The sequence below is a fragment of the Heptranchias perlo genome, chromosome 20 (genome assembly GCF_035084215.1).
Source record: "Heptranchias perlo isolate sHepPer1 chromosome 20, sHepPer1.hap1, whole genome shotgun sequence".
NCBI lineage: Eukaryota > Metazoa > Chordata > Chondrichthyes > Hexanchiformes > Hexanchidae > Heptranchias > Heptranchias perlo.
Window position 1 is genome coordinate 44,105,978 of NC_090344.1, and position 18,155 is coordinate 44,124,132.

Below are 18,155 nucleotides of genomic sequence, written 5' to 3' on the forward strand. Positions count from 1 at the left end.
GTCAAAATGAAATCAGGCAGCTCCAAGTGTTTATTTTTAGTGGGATTATCACTGGGAGAAAACTGTTTTCTCGCAGTTAAGACAAGTTTGGCAGTATTTGATTGCAACTCACAGTATTGATAACCGTGGATAATTGAGCTTAGGTGTCAGCCGGTGACTGCTGTTCCTAGCCGGTGCTGGAAGGTCCCACCCCGGTCGACTGTAGCTGCGTGAATCAGTGGGATTTCTGCAGTGCCGACTGCATAAAACAAGCAAGGTGGAAATAGGCATGGCACGAAGGAGGCGAGATGGTCTGGGACCACGGCGAGAGTGTTCTTTCGCCATCCACGATCTGCCTGAAGTCCCAAAGCTAAATCTCGTCCGGCCGCTTGCTCTTGGCTTGTCCTTCATCTTCCCGTCCTGCGGTCCCCCCCACGCCACACGCGGCTCCCAGACGCCGGCGCCGTTTTCTTTTCGATAAGCAGAGCTCTCGTTTGTTACCTCTGCCACCCCACACACCTCTCTCACCTTCCCCCTCTGACTCTTCTCTGGGTACCTACCGTTCCATAGGAGTGGCCATTAGAGCTCCATTCCGTAGCTTTAGGAGAGGAAGAAAAAGGGGATAAAATTGGTGGTGGGTGGGAGGAGCTGATGTGTCATTTATTCAAATAATTTGCTTTTGTTGGGGAGTTAGTGGCAAGGGCATTTAAGACTAAGACAGCGAGCAGAGAGGTTAGGAGAAATTTCTGTCTGCAGAGGGCTGGAGGGGAATGGAATTCTTTGGCACGGGGAGTGGTTGACGCAGAGACCATTGGGTCTTTGAAGGGAAAAGTGGATAAACATTTGAAGCAGAGGAAGAAACAGGGCTACGGGCAGAGAGCAGGGCAGCGGAATTAGTTATGGATCGCTCCAGTGAAGAGCTGGCACAGATACAGGCTCTCCCTGTGTGGCCTTGATTGTTTTGACTGTAATCACGATGGTTTGTGATTGATAACATTTGTATTTCAGATGGTGTTGATATTTATTTGTGAGAAAAATTAACAGTGGGCATCAGTTCCGACAATCCCCAGAAATAGGCGGTTCAAAGAATGTTAGTAGATCGCAGTGACCAAAAGGGGCTCAGTTCATCCAGTTTCACCCTTGTGTGAAACCCTAAAAGGACCAATTGCACCATCTCCCCTTGTTGGCAGTCTTGACTGCCACAATGTGTTGTTATGTGGGTAGGCTATTCCTCTGCGAGAGGCATCGCATCCAAGTCCAATCTTTTTTTCACACAAATGCACTTCCAATAAGGCTGTTGGATAAGGTAACTGGTGGATATGAGACTGGACGAGCAATCCAAAGGTCAAGAGTTCAAATCCCACCATGGCAAGTTGTCAGTAAATCTGGTCATTTGTGGGCTGGTACCAGAAAAAAGGACGATTTTGTTGTTAAAAATCCAACTGGATTTCACTAATCCTTCAAGGAGATTGAACCTGCTGGCCTCAACTGGTCAGACTGATCCACGTGACTCCAGTCCCCACACTATGTAGTTGACTCTTGACGCCTGCAGGGACTGGGCAATAAACACTGCCTTTGCCAGTGTTGCCCTCGTCCAAATATCAAAACAGCAATCAGTATTGGGAGCCCTGGCTGTTCTCTCCCCTGCCGAGCCCAGAATTTCTGGCGGCCTTACCACCACCACCCCGGCTGGGACTTGAGAACCTCCTGGTCTATCCGGCTCAGCTGCTTGCCGTTTCGACCAGCCAAGCCGTTGGTGAGGGTGTGGGATTGGGGGTAGGGGGGAGCCGAGCATGCTTCCTTTCAGACGCTGCTCATTGGGAGCGGAAAGGGAAGCCCGAGCTGGTGCAGAAACCAGGAGTGTTGCTGCCGTCCGGCTCGTGTTCTGCAATCTGTATCGAGATGATTTTTTTTTGCATTCAACGTGTTTGGTTCACCAGGCAGCGATCTGGCCTCCGTGAGAGAGTCAGCATTTGAACTGTTGCACTGTTACCTCCCCACGCACACGCTTGTCTTCGTGAGCTTCGCGAAAGAAAATACGACCATTCATCAGCGGCCCGAAGGAACAATTCCCCCAGTTTTAATTAGACGTTGAACTCTGTGGAACAAAGACTGCTTGTCTCTAGATCAGTGGTCTCCTCCCTCCACCTCCCCCATAAAGAATACCGTGGGCTGAATGGACAAGGGATTGTACAATAATTGTTTTTTAAGCTTCATTTCACATCTTCCCTTTACAAACTGATTTCAGAGCAACCTTTTTTATTGGCAAATCTCAATTCAGGATCTTAATCATCTTGTGTATTTAACTAAATGATCAACATCGATAAGATAGCTGTCTGGATTTTAAAAATCCCATCCAACGAATGGTTAAAATTGAGGCGAGGAGTCCTGGCCCTGGTTCGTTTTATTGATCCAAAGCTCTGTAATGAAACAGCGTCCGTTCGCTGTTGGCTGCATATTTTCTTCTTCTGTTTTGCTTCAATCACTTGCCTGATAATTTGGTTTCTCGGTGCGCAGATTTTTGCATTTCAGACGTGATGTTGACAGCAGGAAGGAGTTTTGTTTTTTTTCTCTCTGCCCAGGAGGGGAGAGGAGGTCAGCTCCTGGCAACCACTTATTGCCCTCTTCACAGTGCATCGAACAGTTGGTACTGTGAGACTCAACTCTTGAGGTGTCAGCTGTGGCTCAGTGGGTAGCACTCTCGCCTCTGAGTTAGAAGGTTGCGGGTTCAAGTCCTGCTCTGGGGACTTGAGCACAAAATCCAGGCTGATACTCCAGTGCGGTACTGAGGCAATGCTGCACTGTCGGAGGTGCCGTCTTTTGGATGAAATGTTAAACCAAGGCCCTGTCTGCCCTCTCAGGTGGCCATGAAAGATCCCACGACACTATTTCGAAGAAGAACAGGGGAGTTCCCTCCGGTGGCTTGGAAAATATTTATCCCTCAACTAACACCGCTTAAAAAAAACATTGCTGTTTGTGGGAGCTTGCTGTGGGCAAATTGGCTGCTGCATTTCCTACATTACAACAGTGACCACACTGCAAAGCGGTTTAGAATGTCCTGAGATCGTGAAAGGCTCGATATAAATGCAAGTTTTTTTTTGGCGTTGCGGTGCCGCAAATTCCGCAGCAGCGGAGTAACAAGGCACACTGCCGTAGTGCCCAACTGTGGGGATGGGTGGGGTAAGATCCACGCAGCCCAGCAAGCAAGAACCTGCTCCGCTGGCTTCGAGGCACGGGCTGAACACTCAGTCCATCCACAGCCAAAAGGGCACAGTCTTTCCTCCCGGGGACGGGATTGTCCAAGGAAGAGGCGTTTTTTGACCAGCACAAGAACAGCTTGTGTTTCTGTAGCGCCTTTAGCAAAGTAAAACGTCCCAAGGCGCTTCACAGGAGCGTAATCTCCGAGCCAAAGGAAATATTGGGACAGGCTACCAAAAGCTTGGTCAAAGTGTTAGGTTTTAATGAGCGTCTTGAAGGAGGAGAGAGAGGCGGAGAGGTTTAGTGGGGGAATTCTAGAGCTTAGGCCGAAGGCACGGCCGTCAATGCTGGGGCAAAGGAAATGGAAGATGGATAAGAGACCAGAGTTGGAGGAGTGCAGAGTTCTTGGAGGATTGTGGGGCTGGAGGAGGTTACAGTGATAGGGAGGGGCGAGGCCATGGAGGGATTTGAACCTGAGGATGAGAATGTTAAAATCAAGGCGTTCTGGGACCGGGAGCTTGAAGTTAAAGATGACTGGCTGTGTCTTTGAAAGTTGAAGAGAGAAAAAATTGAGCAGTTTGGAAGAAAACTCTTTTTGAACATATTGAAAGCCTTTCGAAGGATGCGAGAGGAAGGGTAGGGGAAAAGTTATACTCCAGAAAACAAAGACAAGCTTGTCTGCCGATAGTACGGAGTAAGGAATTTGGCCGAGGTACTTTTCAAATTGCACTTCAACTAAAAGGTACAAAGAGGTTTCTTGTAAAAGGTTTGTAGGCTGAGGGAGGTGCAAATCTGAACAATGTGCTTGAACAAGCGGTGAAACGATTTGTCCCGACAGTGCATCCAAACGGATGAATCACTAATCGTGAGCCAGAGGCGCTGCATCAACCATCGAGAGCTTTGTTCTCAACATCAAAGCAAATGATAATCAAAGAAACTTCATCAAAAGGAGGTCCAGCAAGTCGGCAAGACTGCCTCTGTTTTGGGGTAGGCTTGTGTTTACAATTCTCCTCCAATATCTGTGGGAATCTTCTGTGTTGCAAATGATTTTTATACAGTACCACTGGCATATGCATAATCAGTATGTAAAGGTTAATGAAATTCTGCTTGATATGAAATTCTGGCTGGCATTTTATTTGTGGTGAAGTCCTGGTGAATTGACGACAGGGGAGTCTGGTCACGCAGGGACTGTGAAACTGCACAATATATTTTCCTGCTGAGAGCTTGTTGTCTTGTCCTACTCTTGGTGCTCTCTTGGCGTCACGCACCTGTCCTTAGCTGACATTATAAGCAGGGTAACTGGCCGTAAAGGACCAGGTGGTGTCCGCGAGGGGTTGGCTGACCCCCTCACTTTTATACTTGGTGTGAGGGAGGTCCCAGGCCCTCTGTCTCTGCCTCTCCATGACCACACGGCTGAGATAGGGAATTCTTTTTTTTGTCCTAAACCATCCTGTGACACGGTGCATTCGAACATCACCGCCCAGCCTGTTAAACGTACACGGTCCGCGTCACTCAGAGACAGCGGGCGTGCCCCACTTGGGACGTTCTTCTCCAACTCGTGAAAGTAGATTGCTGCAAACACACATTCTCCCGATGCACCACAAGGCAGTTTGTCCAAATTTAACTACACTTCACAAAAAAAGGGCTTGCTTTTTATTGTGGGTGCAAGGTTTATGCCAAAATTTTAAATAGTGCACGGTTTTCTTGCATTGTATTGTAAAGTCGCACATAATATCAGAGCGCTACATATAGACAGTCGGAATAAAACCCAGTGTGTGACAAATAGACAGCACCTGAACAGGGAAAAGACAGGGTAAAGTTTTGAGCAGAGACTCTTAATAAATAAGTTTGGAGTTCGAGCAAAGGGTCTCCACTCGGAACGTAACCTGATCTTAATCTTCTCGGATGTTGACAGACCAGCTGTGTGTTTCCTGCAGTGTATTTTTTTTTATAATTTCTGAAATCCTGCATTCTGTTACCTTTTTTTTGTTTCCCTTTTCACAAACTGCTGGAGCTTTGCTATCCGAGTTCCAGGCATTTGTCCTCATGCCCAGGAATGCAGCCTGGGCTTGTTAACATTGGTTCCCAGTGTCCCCTTTTTTTTGCACCATATGTGTGGCCGGGTACCAGAAATGGCGAGCAGCAAAAGAGCACGTCAGTGAGTTGTGTTCCCGCCAAGATGAGAGTGGGTTCAGGGCATGGCAGAAATCCAGTCAAAGGGGTGAACAAGTCGAGGGAGCGAAAGACGATTGCAAATCACATGCCAGCGGAATCCGAGATTCAAGCGTCCCGGATATATCTTACCATGTGGCTGCTTTGCCCACCAAGACTGTCCGTGACAACCTGTCGCCGAATGACACTCGCGCCGAAGGGTAAATGATTTTGCGCTGTTATTTGTCATCGCATCTCCCAGGGTCCATTATTTCCGGCTCTGCCCATCTGGCAGCGAGCCCCACCTGTTGGCTATTGGGCATCGACCCTTCATAGTTAAGTGTGTAAAAGTTGGGAAAATTCACCCGAAGCCAAGTCTCTGACTCCTAACTCCACTGGAGAATCGAGAAGGTCCCAGGTTCATTCTCCAGTTTCTGTTGAGTTGGCTGACCTGAGCTGGGGCAACAGTCAAGCCAGATCAAATGACCTTTGCAGTTCACCCCTTGGGCTAGGGCGAAGGGGGGTGGGGGGAGGAATCAGCCAGCCTTCCCACAACCAATTGCTACCCAGGGACCCGACTACCCGGAAAGACTTGCATTTCTCTGGCACCTTTCACGACCTCAGAACGTCCCTAAGTGCTTTTTTGAAGTGTAATCACTGTTGTAATTTAGAAAACACAGCAGCCAATTTGTGCACAGCAAGTTCCCAGAAACAGCAATATGACAATGACTAGATAATCTGTCGCGAGAAGGGGATTGGGGGTAATATTCTGGCATGGTGGAGGATTGGTTATCGAACAGGAAGCAGAGAGTTGGGATAAATGGTTCATTCTCGGACTGGCAACCAGTAGCCAGTGGTGTTCCGCAGGGGTCTGTGCTGGGTCCCCAACTCTTTACAATCTATATTAACGATTTGGAGGAGGGGACCGAGTGCAACATATCAAAATTTGCAGATAATACAAAGATGGGAGGGAAAGTAGAGAGTGAGGAGGACATAAAAAACCTGCAAGGGGATATAGACAGGCTGGGTGAGTGGGCGGAGATTTGGCAGATGCAATATAATATTGGAAAATGTGAGGTTATGCACTTTGGCGGGAAAAATCAGAGAGCAAGTTATTATCTTAATGGCGAGAGACTGGAAAGTACTGCAGTACAAAGGGATCTGGGGGTCCTAGTGCAAGAAAATCAAAAACTTGGTATGCAGGTGCAGCAGGTGATCAAGAAAGCCAACGGAATGTTGGCTTTTATTGCTCGAGGGATAGAATATAAAAACAGGGAGGTATTGCTGCAGTTATATAAGGTATTGGTGAGACCGCACCTGGAATACTGCATACAGTTTTGGTGTCCACACTTAAGAAAAGACATACTTGCTCTCGAGGCAGTACAAAGAAGGTTCACTCGGTTAATCCCGGGGATGAGGGGGTGGACATATGAGGAGAGGTTGAGTAGATTGGGACTCTACTCATTGGAGTTCAGAAGAATGAGAGGCGATCTTATTGAAACATATAAGATTGTGAAGGGGCTTGATCGGGTGGATGCGGTAAGGATGTTCCCAAGGATGGGTGAAACTAGAACTAGGGGGCATAATCTTAGAATAAGGGGCTGCTCTTTCAAAACTGAGATGAGGAGAAACTTCTTCACTCAGAGGGTAGTAGGTCTGTGGAATTTGCTGCCCCAGGAAGCTGTGGAAGCTACATTATTAGATAAATTTAAAACGGAAATAGACAGTTTTCTAGCAGTAAAGGGAATTAGGGGTTATGGGGAGCGGGCAGGAAATTGGACATGAAGCTGAGTTCGGATCGGTCAATGCCCTGTGGGTGGCGGAGAGGGCCCAGGGGCTGAGTGGCCGGGTCCTGCTCCGACTTCTTGTGTTCTTTAGATTTGTGGTTGGGATCAGATCAGCCATGATCTTATTGAATGGCGGAGCAGGCTCGAGGGGCCGATTGGCCTACTCCTGCTCCTATTTCTAGTGTTCTTATGTAAGGGCATTGTGTGGACGCCAGGTGAGGACAAGATCAGTTCAGTCTTGAGGCTCACCCGGGGCTGGCCCAGGAATAGCGGCCACTTGGATGAGACACCAGAAAGTGACCGAAAACGATGTATTCCAGAGGCAACAAAAAGAACTTGCATTTCTATAGCACCTTAAACAAGGGACAATGTCTCAAATGTGAACGACATGAAAAGAATGATTGCAGCAGTTACCGGCAAACACCAGGGCCTAGAAATCTAACTGTGCAGCGCCCATTTTTCAGGCACTAAGTAGCCTCCTAAGCCTCCAATATAGCGGGCAGGAAGCAAACACTCATTGTGAGCGGGAAGTGTATCATCCGCCATATTGGTAAAGGCTAAAAGAATCGACATGCAGTGTCCACTCCTGAAACAGGCGTTCGGCACTTTGCATAAACAAGTAAGGGGCCTAATGCCTGTTTGAGGCCCTCACTGCAAAAAAACCAACAAGGTAAGATTTTAAAATATACTTAACTGAATGTAGAGCTGAGAGGAGCACAAATGCTGCTCCCAACCCCACATTTGAAGGACGCGGGCCGTGCCCCCACCCCCCCCCACCTCGGTCACCGCTCCTTGCCCATCCCCTCCCCCCCCCCCCAGCCACCCATACCTCCCCGTCCGATTGCCCGTCCGATCGTCCGCCCTTCCTCACTCACCTGAGGGCCGCTGTTAGCGCCACAATGGCCCGATCTTCACCCACGCTTCGCAGGTAGCTCTGCACAGCTCGCCGTAACAATACACCTCGGGCCTCACCATTCATGCGCAGGGATCGTATCCTTCGCCCCCACCCCATGCACCCAAAAATGGGTGCACCCAAATTTCCAGACCCAGGTGTTTCGTTGGTAGATGCTGCCATGATGTTTGACCATTGACTCCTCTCCTATCTCTCTTCCTCCCCCACTTGCCATGATGTTGATGCACCAGTGACTCACAGGAAGCACAAAAATAGTTCTGACTAATACTTTCTGGAGGAAACAATCCTGAAAATGACTGTTAAATGTGAAAGAGAAATGATCAGAAACTAAATCCCTTCTCCTTTTGAGTCACTGGTTAAGGCTCTTCAGCCTGTGAATATTGTGGATGACTCCACCAGTCCTGTTATGCACGTCACTGCTCTCCAATCATTGTTATTTCCTCTGTCTCCTCAGCACCGCAGCGATGGTGCCTCGAGTTATTTCACTGCAGAATCAAGAGTTGTCGCCTTGATGGGGCCAATGTGGCAGTGAATCAGCAGGTACCACGACACAGACCCAGAAGGCAGATTGCTCACCCGCTTCTGCTCATGAACAGCGCATTAAAAGGACGCACTATTGCTAATGTTAAAGACACGCTGGGGGAATTCAAACAAGTCGCATTCGCTGCCAGGTTAATGTGTTAAAAGACTTGTATTTATATAGCACCGTATCACATCTTTCAGGAACATTGCAGCACTTGTCAATCGATAATTTTACATAGAATTACATGGAATGTACAGCACAGAAACAGGCCATTCGGCCCAATAGGTCCATGCCGGTATTTATGCTCCACACGAGCCTCCTCCCTATTTCATCAAACCCGATCAGCATATCCTTCTATTCCTTTCTCCCTCATGTGTTTATCTAGCTTCCTCTTAAATGCATCTATGCTAATCGCCTCAACTACTCCTTGTGGTGACGAGTTTCACATTCCAACTACTCTCTGCGTGAAGAAGTTTCTCCTGAATTCCCTATTGGATTTATTAGTGACTATCTTATATTTATGGCCCCTAGTTCTGGTCTCCCCCCTCAAGTGGAAACACCTTCTCAACGTCTACCCTATCAAACCCTTTCATAATTTTAAAGACCTCTACATCAGGTCACCCCTCAGTCTTCGAGAGAAAAGAGCCCCAGCCTGCTCAATGTTTCCTGAGTTCTGATATCATTCCAGTACATCTTTTTTTCCAGTGCCTCACTATCCTTTTTATAATATTTTGAAATGCGCTGACTTGTTTGTGTCGGGAAATGCGGCAGCCGTTTTGTGCGGTGGTGTTGTTAGGTCGCTGCACTTCACTCTGACGCACCTGCCTCAGTCCCAGGTATCTCCTTTACTCTAATGAGCTCACTCCTTTCAGAGCCGGTGCCTGCTGTGCAGGGTTTCGCAGTGGGCACAGAGTTGCCGCTGACACAAGTGCCAGCCAACGCTCGGTGAGGGGGTTGGGGGTGGGGGGGGAGGGCATCTCCTCCCAATGGCCACCAGATATGAGCATCGAATCGCGGAGCGTCTTTTGAGATCTCAGAATTGCCTTCTCGTATTTGCCTGTCAGCATTCTCGAAGAGTCGAAGTCAGATCTTGGATCTTTGAGTTGAGGCCCCAAAACCTGGAGCAGCAGCAGTAGCACCATCCATGAGAGATGTTCCCCCCCTGTGGTTCTGGCCTGTAGAAGTTTAGCCCATCAACAGAATGCACTGGGGATTAAGACTTGGTGCTCTGGCCCATGGAACTTCCTTGCTGTAATGTGTTCTCTTTCCCATCATGCCACGTATAATTAAGCTTGTATATTTGCCCATTAGCCTTCAAATGAAATGTGTCAAAAAGTACTTTTCGACCAATTCATGTGGGCTTTTGCACATTTCCTGTCCCTCAGATTATGAATAAAAATAGCGAATTCCAAATCGCCTCCCCTCTTCCCAACAGCTGTAGCCTCGATGTAATTCTGATATTCTACAATGGTCTCAGGAAGTCGCCCCTGCAGCTGCCTGTTTTCAGACATGGGTCCAGTGGGCATGCTCCTGAAAGGATGAAGTCATAGGAAGTGGTGGAAAAAGGCAGACAAGGTCCATTGCACCACTGTACCTTCCACGTGTTTGAGAGGAGATGGTGGTGGGCCGGGTAGGGACCGAGGTGGGCCGGGTAGGGACCGAGGTGGGCCGGGTAGGGACCGAGGTGGGCCGGGTGTGGGACCGAGGTGGGCCGGGTAGGGACCGAGGTGGGACGGGTGTGGGACCGAGGTGGGACGGGTGTGGGACCGAGGTGGGCCGGGTAGGGACCGAGGTGGGCCGGGTAGGGACCGAGGTGGGCCGGGTAGGGACCGAGGTGGGCCGGGTAGGGACCGAGGTGGGCCGGGTAGGGACCGAGGTGGGCCGGGTGTGGGACCGAGGTGGGCCGGGTAGGGACCGAGGTGGGACGGGTGTGGGACCGAGGTGGGACGGGTGTGGGACCGAGGTGGGACGGGTGTGGGACCGAGGTGGGACGGGTGTGGGACCGAGGTGGGACGGGTGTGGGACCGAGGTGGGACGGGTGTGGGACCGAGGTGGGCCGGGTGTGGGACCGAGGTGGGACGGGTGTGGGACCGAGGTGGGACGGGTGTGGGACCGAGGTGGGCCGGGTGTGGGACCGAGGTGGGCCGGGTGTGGGACCGAGGTGGGCCGGGTGTGGGACCGAGGTGGGCCGGGTGTGGGACCGAGGTGGGCCGGGTGTGGGACCGAGGTGGGCCGGGTGTGGGACCGAGGTGGGACGGGTGTGGGACCGAGGTGGGACGGGTGTGGGACCGAGGTGGGACGGGTGTGGGACCGAGGTGGGACGGGTGTGGGACCGAGGTGGGACGGGTGTGGGACCGAGGTGGGACGGGTGTGGGACCGAGGTGGGACGGGTGTGGGACCGAGGTGGGACGGGTGTGGGACCGAGGTGGGACGGGTAGGGACCGAGGTGGGCCGGGTGTGGGACCGAGGTGGGCCGGGTAGGGACCGAGGTGGGCCGGGTGTGGGACCGAGGTGGGCCGGGTGTGGGACCGAGGTGGGCCGGGTGTGGGACCGAGGTGGGACGGAGGTGGGCTGGACAGTCGGAGATGAGTTGGAGTAGAGCAACAGGGCCCACCTCAATCTCTTCTCAACCCACTTCCATCCCTTCCCAACTCACCTCCGTCCCTTCCCAGCTCACTTCCATCCCTTCCCAACCCACCTCCATCCCATCCCAGCCCACCTCCGTCCCTTCCATTTGGCCCAGTGGGTCTATGCTGGCGTATATGCTCCACACGAGCCTCCTCCCTCCCCTCTTCATCTAACTATATCAACATATCTTTCTATTCCTTTCTCCCTCATGAGTTTATCCAGCTTCCCCTTAAATGCATCCATGCTGTTCGCCTCAAATACTGCTTGTGGTAGCGAGTTCCACATTCCATTTGAATTTTTGGTGATTCAATGATGGACTGAATTGAATCCTACAAACCGTTCACGAATCATTATACTCAGTCCCTTTTTCTTTGTTATGGGGTATGCTGGCACTCAGTCAGTCAAGGACATGTTAAAAAGAAGGAGGAAGCCTCCGAAAGCTTGTGAATTTAAAATAAAATTGCTGGACTATAACTTGGTGTTGTAAAATTGTTTACAAATGTTAAAAAGAGGAATCTGAGCTATTCAGTAAGGAATATGTTTTATTTTTTGTTTGTCCTATTTGGTTAGTCCCACAAAAAATCCAAGTTGAACTTTCAAAGCAGCAGCTTTGCAGCGAACAGAACACTGAGGAGAAATTTAATTACACTTTTATTCAAAAAAGAGTAATGGATAGTAAAGAGATGAATTGGGATCAATCGCGCATGACATCATCCACATCTAGCCTTGAGAATACAAATTTCATTACGTACTATTCTCGTCCTGTAAGATGGAAAAGTGCATTAACCCTCAGCAAAGCTTAAATTATAAAATCCACAGGAGTGTTTTTGGTGAGGTGATAGCAGGCTGAGAACTGATCTCAGTGCCCCTGACCTAAAAAGGGGGAAAACCTGCTGGGGTTCCTGCTCTTGTTTGCTGTGCAGTGACTCCCGCTGGGAAATGAGCATGAATGGACTCTGAATGAGGACAGGATTAGTCTTGCCCCTTGCCCATCCACCCCATGATTGAATAGCCGACCAACACCCGCATGATGTATCACCTCAAGAGTTGAGTACTGAAAGCAACTCAGAGCCTGCCTTCAGCATGAATCAGACATGCCCCAGAGCTGGAGAAGTAAAAAAAAACTTGCATTTAAATAATACCTTTCACAACCTTTATGAGCGGTCCACAGTCAATTAAGTACTTTTGAAGTCAACAGTCACTGTTGTTATGTAAAGAAACATGGCAGCTCAATTTACGCACAGCAAGATCCCACCAACAGAAATGAGGTGAAGGGCCAGATAATCTGTTTTAGAGATGTTGGTTGAGGGATTAATGTTGACCAGGACACTGGGGAGAAATCCCCAGCTCTTCTTCGGAATAGTGCCATGGGGCCTTTTACAGCCAGCTGAGAGGGCAGATGGGACCTCGGTTTAACGTCTCATCCAAAAGTAATTCATGCAAACTCTGCCAGGAAGGCGGGACCAGATGGTGGCTTTGCTTTCCCAATTTTGATTTAGAAGTGCAGCCGAGTGACTCATGAACTTTCAAACTCTGAGTTACTTCTGCACCAAGACCAACGACGAAAGAGCCACTCGGTTAACCTGGAGTCGAGATCCACCGGCTGAGTCTGGATGCTTTGGTTTTTTCAAAAAGGATTCAGGGTACAAGCTGGAATAAGACTCCCTTAGGAATCTTTAATGCAGGACACATCAGGCTGTAGTGGTTCTGAGTGCTTGCTGGCATGAAGCAGAGAGTCCCATTCATCAGCTGATCTCTCTCAACCATGGATCATGCAAATCACTAAAAGCATGGGCAGCTGACGCCATTTCAGTGCATATTTTTAAAATCCTATGGGGCGCTTTATAAAGAGAATGCAGTGAGGTGTTTTGGGAAGGTTTGACTTCTGACCATCATGAGCTTCAGTGATGTAGACCCAAGGCGGGGGGGAAAAGTACCCTGAATACTTAATGTGGAAATCATTTGCGTTTTATTTTAAATGTTTGTTGCAGAATTGATTGTTATGACGCAGGGTTCTTTGACGTTGTGAAATCCTGTGTTTTAAATAAGAGCCGTCCATCACCAGACTACTTGTAAACGAGTGAAAAGAAGGAATCTCACAGCACCCTCTTGAGGCTCAGACCTTAGCTCAGAGTCAGGAAAGCAGGACCAGAGATCATAAATTTGAAATCAAAATAAAATTTAAAACTGATATTAAAGGAAGAACTCAGGATGTCCAAAAGCATTTCGCAGCCAATGAATCACCTTTGAAGTGTTGTTATGTAGGTGAACACAGAGCCAATTTGTACATAGCAAGGTCCCACAAACAGCAGTGATATATATGGTCAGTTAATCTGTTTTAGTGGCATTGACTGAAGGCAGTTTGTTTGTCAGGACTCTGAGAGAACTCCTTGCACTTCTTTGAATAATGCCATTGGATCTCTTCGATCTACCGAACAGGGCAGTCGGAGCCTCGGTTTAATGTCTCATCTGAAAGATGGCACCTCCGACATTGCAGCACTCCCTCAGTACAGCAATGAAGTGTCAGCCTCAATTATGTGCTCAAGGCTCCCCTACCTCTGTAACCTCCTCCAGCCTTATAACCGCTCCCCAACCTCTCCATTCCTGTAACGGGGCCTCGGCTGTCGTGTTATGCCGACATTACAACAGTGACTGCACTTAAAAGCAATTCATTGGCTGTGTTCACGCTGTGGGGTGTCCTGAGGATGTACAAAGTGCGATGTGAATGCAAGTTCTTTCTTTTCTTTCCAACAAGTAACTGTGTTGTGTTGGTGCTCCACGGTGCGACCGATCCAAAGGCCCAACCCTGCCACCTGTCTGCTACATGGTCCCACTGACCTATTGGGGTACCACACACCAGAGGGATTCACACTCCATCCTCCAGTTCACCCAGCGAACCCCTGAGAATTGGTCTGAAAGTCTCAATTGCTCACGTTCACTTGACGGCACAGGTCCTTTTGATCGCAGTTACTGACATAATCCTCTTCCTTTTCGATCAGAGGCCTCTTCAGTTGAGAGGAGATTTTATTTTCATCAGTCAAGGGGTCTCTCTTTTTTCTCTCCCATTGTTCTGAATTGTGAAGAGAACGGACACTGAATTATGCAGCGTTTCTTTGTGTTGGTGACCTCATTTATTTTCAAAATTTATTTGTTGTGATACCAACTTTGCATAAAGCTAATCTTTGATTGAATTCGGTTGCGCTTGATGTGATGCTTGTCTTTGCTGGTGATGGCGGGAGTTTTTGTTTGTGTGTGTGATGTGCACTGGATTTAACCAAAGGAAGAAGGGCGAGAGCAGAAGAGGTTTGCATTTGGAAGGGAGATTTTTTTTTAAGTGCAGGGTCATAGTCTTCTCTCGCATGCACACACAAACGTGTACACAAACACGAACAGACACGCACATGAATGCACTCGCTCTCAAACAAGCGTATGAGCGCACACACACACACACACAAACATAATAAATAGGAGCAGGAGTCGACCACACGGCCTCTCGAGCCTGCTCCGCCATTTAATAAGATAATGGCTGATCTTCGACCTCAACTCCACTTTCCTGCCCGATCCCCATATCCCTTGATTCCCCTAGCGTCCAAAGATCTATCGATCTCAGGTTTGAATATACTCAACGACTCAGCATCCACAGCCCTCTGGGTAGAGAATTCCAAAGATTCACAACCCTCTGAGTGAAGAAACTTTTTCCTTATCTCCGTTCTAAATGGCCGACCCCTTATCCTGCGACTATGCCCTCTAGTTCCAGACTCTCCAGAGGGGAAACAGCCTCTCAGCATTAACCCTGTCAAGCCCTCTAAGAATGTTATACGTTTCAATGAGACTGAACACGTACGTGAACACATGAATATACACACGAACACACATGCGGACGCACACAAATGCGCGCACACCCACATATACCGACGAGAATACACACACACACACACACACACACACACATAAACACCACCGAACATGCATGAACCCACACAAAGGAAAACATTTACCCAGAGGCCCGGGCATCGAGAGGGAACTGAGCCAACAGCAGTACAGACAACATGAACACAGGGGCTGCTTTAGCTTCCACCTGCTCACTCATGGAGCTCAGTGACCTTTTCCAAAGACAGTTTCTTGGGAATATCATCCGCAATCCCTGTCAGAAGTTCTCCTGATTTCAGGAGCACGCGGGGGTTGGGGAGGGTTGGTCGGAATCTCCCGAGATTCAATTGTGGAAACTTAAGGAAAAGTCCGGTTCTCTCTCTTTCCCCCCCCCCCCCCCCCCACACTCCATTTCAGCTGCGAGAACCTGGCACTTGAACTTTGGTGAAAAGAGAAAATGTTGGAAATGCACAGTGGGCTCATAGTGATCTGTAAAGAGCAATGCCCGGTTACTGTTAGGAATGGAGACCCTTGATCAGAACGCAAACTAGTCCCAGCGTAAGATCTCAACCCATAGAGTCAACCCATCCTTTCTTGGATGATGGCGTGCGTTTTATCTTTTTGTTTCGTATATTTATGTTTGCAGTTTTTCCTTTTTAGCTCTGCTGCTTCAGCCTGGATATTTCTTTGATCAGACAAAATAACCTTTGTTTTCCGTCGTCTCAAACCGTTTCTTGCTCCTTGGAAACCGAACCAATTTGCGGTCAATTTATTGAGGTGTTGCCGAGGGAGACCCCTGCACAGCCGTTGATTTATTTTCCTGTTCTCTTCACAGATCACCAGAAGTTGGAGAGGGAAGCTCGAATCTGTCGGCTGCTGAAGCACTCCAACATCGGTGAGTAGCGAGCCAGGAGCTTGTAATCCGATCGCAGTGAAATGTTTCAAAAATAGACGAGAGAATCTGCGATTGCGACCCGGGGCAGGTGGCTCTGTGTAATGGCTCTGGTTAGCTTCTCGTCGAGAAACCTTTGCCTAAGCAACAAGGTGCAAAAAAACGAAGTGGGGGGAGATTTCTGACCGCCTTAATGCAAGAACGTAGATCTGAAACATATTGTGACTGTGCAGAGAGTGTTGATGCACTGTGCAAAAAAATGTGCCTCGCTGCAACATAATGTGGGGAAGAGCGAAAAATGGAGTGCAGGTCAGTTGAAGTTAGGGTTTCCAACCCTGGAGACATTCCTGGAGGTCTGACCGTGTGACGCCGGCAAATGTCACTGCATTTATCTTCCAACGATCGGGTCCCCTGTCGTTGAGTATCTTTGCTCGTGCCTGCACATGTTGTGTGAGAAGTTCTGAGAACAGGAAGAAGATTCCACCAGTAACTAATGGTAACTCACTGAAATTGCACTGAAAACTAATAGTAACACTGGTAACACTCAGATTCCGGTCACTACCGACATAAAACAACTCCTCACTGATAATCCATATGTAAAAAGTAGAAATGGGTTTAACGCCACGACATCCTACCTGTAATTGGTAGTAATCCTATGATCCGCTGACGTTCACCCTGAAACTACAACTAGAATTCCCCTGCGCCGCACAAAGTGCGGTCAGTTTCCCCAGTTGATACCACTTTTAACAGGCCCCATCTTATCCCCTGGACTCTGCTTTGGACTCGGGTTCCATGTGAAGGTGACAACTCTGAACTGGGAGCTTCAGACCGAACGGATCTGTACTTGGCTTTACACATCAAAACCGGCACAGACCTGAACCAAACCGAGATCTCGCACTCAGAGCAGCGGGCTCAGTGTTTGGGGCACTTCTCACAGGGCACATCGTCCTAAACTCAGCTCAGCACCAACATTTCTATACCACTCCCTGGGCTCAGACTCAATAAAGGAGAGTTTTCATAGAATGATAGAAATTACAGTTTTATAAAAACTTTTTACCACTAGCTTGGCTATCCCTTGCAATTTCTTTTCCACACTCTCGTTTTAGACTTATTACTTTCTTTATATCTCTTTGTTGCTTTTTACAGCTCTCCCAGTCTGCTGGATTTCCACTTTTCTTTGTTTTAATGCTGTCTCTCACTTCATTTGTTGCCCATGGTTGTTTAACTGCACAACATTGGAATATAGGAACAGGAGTAGGCCATTCAGCCCCTCGAGCCTGCTCCGCCATTTGATAAGATCATGGCTGATCTGTGATCTAATTCCATATCCCTGCCTTTGGCCCATATCCCTTAATACCTTTGGTTGCCAAAAAGCTATCTATCTCAGATTTAAATTTAGCAATTGAACTAGCATCAATTGCCGTTTGCGGAAGAGTTCCAAACTTCTACAACCCTTTGTGTGTAGAAATGTTTTCTAATCTCACTCCTGAGTGGAGCTTTTGCCTTTTAGGGGTATGTACTGGTTTTGTATTGCACCCAAACTCCTTTGCATACTTCCCACTGTTTGTCGAGTTGGTTTACCCATTAACAGCTCAGCCCCAGTTCACCGTGATCAATTTAACATGAATGCTTTGTGCTTTCTCTTTGATGGCTCAGCTGAGTGTTGACCTGTAATGGTGTGGTTGGTGTCCATTTTGATTTCACGTCACAATCTTTGAGCGTTCTCCTCTACACCGGTGACCTCACCAAGAACAAACTGAGGCTTCTCCCATGTCCTTTGGTGCCTTAGTGGGACAATGTAGCTGACAGTGTAGTCGTGGGCAATGGAGATCAGAGCTTCCCGGGTCAGACCCTAATCTAGGTTAAGTTACCCAATCACGCATGGATTGGGAACAGGAGTCTTGCGATTGGTCTCAGAGCCTTTACGTCAGGAATTGGAAAAATTAGCCTGGGATTATCTTATTTCTCATAAGTTTTCTTCCTCCGACTTTTGCTGGGGTGTTGTGGGGGTGGGGGGAGGGTGGGTTATGTACCACCGATGTTGGACTAGTACTGTACCCAAGTGGCTATTCTTGTCTGAGCAGAGGCAATGGACATCAGCAGGCTTGACAAACGTGGGAGCATCACAGGCCCACCCTTGATCCTGCATTTTCCCAGTATGGATCAGTGGATAGTAATTTGGAACAGGACCTCTGGCCAAGGGTCACTGAAACC

General features: G+C 48.6%; 1 protein-coding gene across 38 annotated transcripts in view; it reads left to right on the forward strand.

Annotated features, from left to right (window-relative positions):
* LOC137335779 (calcium/calmodulin-dependent protein kinase type II subunit beta) overlaps positions 1 to 18,155 on the forward strand; it is a 233,461-nt gene that overhangs the window by 55,884 nt on the left and 159,422 nt on the right. For all 38 annotated transcript variants that reach the window (XM_068001138.1, XM_068001148.1, XM_068001155.1 and 35 more), the window contains exon 3: positions 15,885 to 15,944. In XM_068001138.1, coding sequence (XP_067857239.1) covers positions 15,885 to 15,944 — 60 coding nt within the window. The remainder of the gene's footprint in view (positions 1 to 15,884; positions 15,945 to 18,155) is intronic.